At 35.8% G+C, this 6,852-nt stretch overlaps 1 protein-coding gene across 1 annotated transcript; it reads right to left on the bottom strand.

Annotated features, from left to right (window-relative positions):
• Positions 1-5,398: 5,398 nt before the first annotated feature.
• LOC128249554 (neuronal acetylcholine receptor subunit beta-3-like) lies at positions 5,399-6,174 on the bottom strand. The gene has a single exon (XM_052973460.1). The coding sequence runs from the start codon at positions 5,988-5,990 to the stop codon at positions 5,457-5,459; it is 534 nt and encodes a 177-aa protein (XP_052829420.1). The 5' UTR covers positions 5,991-6,174; the 3' UTR covers positions 5,399-5,456.
• Positions 6,175-6,852: the final 678 nt, after the last annotated feature.

Genomic DNA, 6,852 nt, shown 5'->3' with positions numbered 1-6,852 from the left:
TATATATATATATATATATATGATCATCATAAAACCGGCCGACAATGGTGGAGCCGTGGTGGGTGGCGTGCAGTCCTCTAGAAGGCGGTAGCTCTCCGTCAACTTCAAGACACCTCCTTCTACTGCCTGCTGCCCTCCAACTCCTCATTGTTCGCATCCCTCGAGTTTCCACATTTTACTTCCTCCCCAAAATCCACAAATCTAACCCTGGCCGCCCCATCGTCTCCGCTTACAACTGTCCCACCGAACTCATCTCCTGAAATCTTGATCGTGCCCTTGCCCCCTACTGGCATCTATCCGCTCTCATATCCATGGCACCAACCATGCTCTTTCATTGTTCAACTCTTTCTCTTTCCCACCTGGCCCCTCTAAAATTCTCATCACTCTTGACATCAGGATTCTTTCTATACACGGTGATCCCTTACCACGAGGGGCTGCGTGCACTCCAACATTTCCTTGACCTTCGACCAAACCCCAACCTGACTTATCCACATTCCTTCGTCTGGCCGAACTTGTCCTCTCGTTTACAGGTGATTTTTGCAAGCAGGTCTCGGGAGTGGCCATCGGAACGAAAATAGTCCTAGACTATGCGAACCTGTTCGTTGGCTACATTGAGGCCCAAATATTCTCAAGTTTCACTGCTCCCACTCCTGAACTAAACGGTCGTTATATTGATGACTGTATCGGTACGACCTCACTCTCCCACGAACATCTAGCCTCTTTCCTCTCTTTTGTCAAATCTTTCCATCCTGCCCTCCACCTCTCCTGCACTATTTCCGACACCTTAGTCGCCCTTCTCGACATTTCGGTCAGCATTAGTCACTCCACTCTCACCACCTCCATCCACTACAAACACACAGACTCACACTTCTCCTTTTCCCACTCTAAATACACCAAGCTCTCAATCACCTATTCCTAATTCCTCCGCCTACGCAGGCTCTGCAGTGACAACCATGACTTTGAGACTCAGTCTCAACTCTTGCCTCGCCACTTCGTCCTATGTGGATATCCCCTCACCATTATCGACACCACCCTTGCCAGAGCACTTTCCGTGGATCGGAAAGTGTTTTGCCCATCGTGCCACGATTGTGTTAGGTTCCTGCATTATGCAATTAAAATATTAGTAAGAATTTTGTTGTTGTTTTCGTAATGTTCTTTTTACTGACAATAATATTTCTAAAACGTTTAGTTGTTGAGTCTCCTGGTTCAATTTTTACAAATTCTTCAGCTTCCTTTTTAATCAAACATTTTGCTTTTTGGCATTATTCACTAGCCGTGATGTTAAGGTTTGTTCACATCGCACACTCAGCTACACCATGAAAAACGTCAATTTATCATTGTAAACATTATTCTGCCACTATAGAAAAGTATATTCGAAGGCGGAAATTTGTCTGGCTACACCACTATAAGGAAAGGTAATGCAGTGTTCCAAATACATATATTGGCCAAACAGAAGCCAGATCTTTCATAATCTGAGAGTTGTAAGACGAATTATTCTCCACAACAATTATTCATTCATCGTGTCTCTAAATTTCCTTGTATAAGGCAAGCAATATTAGTGACTGAGCTTAGTCGTTTGCATGTACCTTAGCTGGACTGTTATTTTATTTTATCGATGCTTGAGCGACGAAGTGTATTGCTGTACTAGGTGCTAAAAAGCAGGAACAAATAGGGCAAGACATATTTTTCTATACTAAACCAACCCGACGCCTTGAGAACAGAACCAAAATCAACAACAACAAAAGCAACAATAATAATTATTTCTAATATTTTATTCGTTATTACATTTTTACAAATAAATGGAAGAGAGTACAGAAAGAAAGCAAAAACTAAGAAGTACAAAATTCAAGCAAAAGATATTCCACAATAATGGTTAAACATGAAAACCACACAAAGCTAAGGTCAAGTAACTCTTCACATCTTTCTTTATAAATATAAAGGCCTATGTTCGGAGCGAGCCTGTTCTCTTGGAATATCGTTGTCACTCGCAATAAATTTTCTAGTATGTAAGGTGGAAATCGTCTGTTGTTAACCCTTTCAAATTCGTCCAAGAACCTAACTACGTTTGCGAAAGCCAATGAGAATGATAAATATACTGTCTCCTTTCTGATCATTGAGAGGAAGTGGGACAATGTTTGAAACAAACTCCATTTATAGTCGAATCCGTGAAACATGTGAAACATGTGACAGCTGTGACAATTCAGTAAGTCTAGGGCTCTCGACAAAAGCATGCAGCAAAATTTCTTTGCTCTGCACGAATCTCTAGCACTTGGCTGTAGAGTTTCTTTACTACTGACAATACCACGAATCACTTTCGTATTGCTAGACCAGAGACTTCTAGAGATTATCTATGAACCTTGGCAATAAATACTTCCGACCCATACATCAACAACTGCAGTCTATTCGCGGACAACCCATCTAGCTGAAAGCCAAGAGTACTTGACGAAACTCCGGTTGCCAAATTTTGGTCCGGTCACGTCATGATGCACGACTACAGCTCACTAAAAATCTGATGAGGAAGGGAAATGAGAGTCTCTCTCAAATGGCAACTCCTCGTTCTTGTTGTCAAAGACACGTTAGTTGCGTTTCTGCTAAAGTACATGATTACGCATTATCACACGTGACATCCAAGTCCTTCAATTAGCGAGTGATTACAACAAACAGAACACTTAATCTTTGAAACACGCCGCTTCCATAGAAAGTCGACGAGTACATAATCCATCCGTTAAGATGTGAAATGGTACAAGACATGATAATGGTTAATGTATAACATTTTAGAACAAGGGCAGAGTCTTTTTCTTGGACGTACTAGAAACAACATCTAAATCTCCCTTAAATGACACAATTTTCCGTCTGATAATTACCTTAAAGTGCATTATTAATTTAACACACTCAGCGGTCATATTTCCATTGATTTACTTATTATTTTTTACTAAAATATTCAACGACTATTGAAAAGGCAACGAAAATTTTAGTGAAATAAAATAAGTAAACCAGTGTAATTCAGACCAGTGAGTGGGTTAAATTAATAAGGCACTATAAGAGAATGACTTCTCCCAGACACAATAAAATATACTTCGCAAACAAATTCACATAAAGAATCTTGCAAACCACATACAAAAACGAAAGTATCTTAAAATTATATACAAAATCAAATTGCAGATTCAGATTGTTCGTATTTTAAATGTATTGCTGAAAAACACTTTCGTAAAACCCAAAATTTTAGGATTTATGAGGAGCGGGGTTTATGAAAAATTATAAAAAATGTAACTGTTTTTCAATCTCATTTTATTTTCTGTTTGAAAATTAATGGAGTGCGTATTATAATGGTGGACGCCGATATTCAATCGTCAAGAATGCTTCAATCAGTTATAAGTGTGTTGTGCAAAAAGACAAAATCAAACGTTTAAATAGATACTGAATAAAGGAGAGGAGTTTTAAAATATTCATAACCTTTCAAAACATTTTTTTTCCTTTCATTGTACCGCAAATGCCTCTCATATCATTATTAAGTGCATAGTACCAATAAAAAAAGTTAAGAAAATCGCTCCGGAAAGGGGAAAGATGATTCTTGAATTGTCAAAACTTTTCATTCATGAAAAACTTCCTCCCTTCATTTCTGAGTGTGTGGTGAATAAAAAAAAATGGTTTTTAAAGACCCACTAAAATTAGAGAATATCCAGCCTATGTGAATGTGTCATTCCGAAAGTCTACTATGGTATTCTATTCTGGAAATATGCCGACAACGACGGGATACTCAGGTAGTATTGTTATGTATCACGTACATTTGTGTATATGCATTGTAGCAATATGTATATGTCTACGTGTGCGCGCGCTTGTATTCGTATTGATCCGTGGCCTGTTAAGAGACGTTTTGACACGGCATATGTGCTTCGTTTTTCATACAGGCTTGCATAGCAAAATTTAATTATAAACAAGAATGTAGATTGAACGAAGTCGAATGGGCAGAATTTTTCTTCAATGTATGCCCCATACCGTTGGCAATATACTGCCAGAATTTAAGCTAAGCATTTCCAATGTGTAATGTGACACAGGCTAGACATATATTGTTAATATTGGCAACCACATGTCAAGCAAAGATTAAATATTTCTGTATATCTGAGAATTATTAGAGTGGTTTTGTACTTAAAAGAAGGAATGTTTGTGTCCTGTCAGAAGTAGTAAAAAAAATTTCTATCTAAATTACTGTTGATGTAACTTCAATAAATATTAGATATATGACATCAAATCAACTGCAATAGAAGATACGTTTTATTATTCTTTTTACCTGGCATATCCCCATGGATTACATGACCCGATTGCTCCTGAGGAATCATTGAAATATCTACGAAACATGATTCTACTTTGCTGTGGCAAGCTAGATTGGATATGAGCAGGTAACTGACTAACACACAATTGCGTTTAACCACCAAACTAAGTACAGCGATACCACTTGACAATTAATATCATTTAATATAAAATAAGAGTCAAAGCTGGCTTTCAATTACTCTGTGAGCTTTTCTCAATTAATAAAATGTACAGGACTTCTGATAAAAATGTTGTAGTTGATCTAGACGTTTTCTCCTCTGCTTGAAAAGATTCAAACGGTCATCATTATTGCTCAAATCAGCACACGTATGTCGCCCTCATGGAATTTACATTGTAAGTAAATCAGAGCGCTTGCTTAGCTCTTGTTGTTGGTTTGGCTAACCTCCACATTAATAAAGTAGATAGACAATTGATAGTTTCATGTGCAATTGGCATAATTTCAAAACTCCTCTTTTACATCTCCGTGGAGATGTTTATGGGAAAGAACACAGAGCAATTTCTCACATCTCTGATTCAAATGGGGAAAATATTAACATTCGCTTGATAATAGGTATTTAGTAATTTAATGAACGACATTTCCACCGATCCATTGTAAACAGGAATGACTTAGAGAGAACTATATGTTCTAATTCTTTGATTGTATTACACATTGAACTGATGGGCTCTGTATCTTATTTTTAGATGCAAAGTTAGGTGCAATGTTATTATGGATTAATTGCTTCCATTTCAGCAGATCATCATTCCAATGCAATCCAGTCTCATGCCTTGCTACTGGTGTGTTACTTACAAAACTGCAAAACCCACACCAAAGCGTATTTCGAGTCATATTTCTGCATTTATATATATATATATATATACTGATCGATGCAATTAGATTAATGACAGGTCATATGTTTGTTAATAGTGGATGATAAATTAACTTTCAAACTTTCTTTATTATTTGTATATCAGTGAGTATTTAAATTAAGCATTTCAAATGTGTTATATTTAACAACTCTGAATATATATTATCAATTTTGGGGACCTCGTGGGAATTAAAGTCTGAATATTCCTACACATCTGTCAATTACTAGAGTATTAGATGTGATTTTCGAGAAAGAATGATGGATAATATTATAATTTTAAAATTATGAAAGACAAATAAAGGTAATTGAAACTAATGCCGATATTATAATGATAAATTTTAGACATATGTCATCAACTCGGTTGTAATGGAAAGTATATTTTTTCATTTTTTTTCCTGGCATGTCCTTTTTATGTACAGGATTCGATTCTTCCTTAGATACTATTGAAATATCTGCAATTTGGTTAATGCGTGACGACATGTTTGTTTGATGCGATGTGTTCAATTTGATATTATCAGACGACTGCTTTACATATAACTTGCTTATAACTACCGAACCAATTGTAGCGATACCACTTAGCAATGATAATACCATTAAATATAAAACAAAAAGCGAGAGTCTTTTTGAATTTTTCGGTATGGTCTTCTCGACTTCTACAAGGTACAAAATATTTGATAAAAACAACGTCGTACCTAAAGAAACTTTCTCACCAGATTCTGGTGGTAGAACGAAAACGAAGATAGTCAAAATAGTTATCGTCATTGTTGGAATCAACATAGCGATGATACCTGCATTCAATTTACGATATAAGTACATCGTAACATCTACGTAGTTGTAGTGTTTGTTCGCGCTATCTACGTTACAATACAATGTGATATCCCATTGATAGTTGGTAGTATCATTTTCTTTACCGCAAAGAATTTCTTTTATTTTTGTATCTTGAGGTTTATATGTTGGTATACCCAGAAAAATATAACATGTCTGTAGATCAAAAGGATAAATGTAGGCTTCTATTTGACAATCGGTATGCAGAAATCTGATTGACACCATTTCCACAGATCCTTTAGAATACACAGTTACATCTTGATAACTATATTTATATTTTGATTCTGTTCTTGAGTTAAATATTGTAATAGACGGGATCCATATCTTATTTTTAGGTAGATACATACGTGTCATATTATTATAGTTTAATGGATTCCATCTCAACAATTCATCAGTCCACTGCAGTTTAATCCAATACCGAGCCGAAAGTATACTGTTTACAAAGTCCAATTCATAGAGTACTTCAAGGCATAATTCTGCTTTTATATCGACCGACGCAGTTAAATTAATGATAGGTCAGATATGATGCGCATAATTAGATAATAATTTGTCTTTCAGCCTTAACTCATCTTTGTACAGTGGGTCAGTATTTACTAACGACAGAAATGTAGTCAGAAGCAGAACGAGGTACTGGACAAACATTTTTATGTATAATTATTCTGTAAGGAATATCTATGCAAATTACAATTTCTTTTATATTTTATCATTAAGAATATTTGAAAGAATTTACCTTATTTTACTTAATTATCAGATATCAATTTTTTCTTGAACGCGTGTCATTTTTGTTGTTAACAAAAATATTACGACTGATTACTAACATGCACATTATAGTTTAATAATAAAATAGAAAAAT

Source organism: Octopus bimaculoides, chromosome 15 (assembly GCF_001194135.2).
Source record: "Octopus bimaculoides isolate UCB-OBI-ISO-001 chromosome 15, ASM119413v2, whole genome shotgun sequence".
In the NCBI taxonomy this organism is placed as follows: Eukaryota; Metazoa; Mollusca; class Cephalopoda; order Octopoda; family Octopodidae; genus Octopus; species Octopus bimaculoides.
Note: the sequence above shows the minus strand (reverse complement) of the source record. Positions and strands in the feature narration are given on the sequence as shown.

Excerpts from the sequence above, each read along its gene's own strand:
- LOC128249554 (XM_052973460.1), bottom strand. The coding sequence starts at position 5,990 with ATGTACTTATATCGTAAATTGAATGCAGGTATCATCGCTATGTTGATT.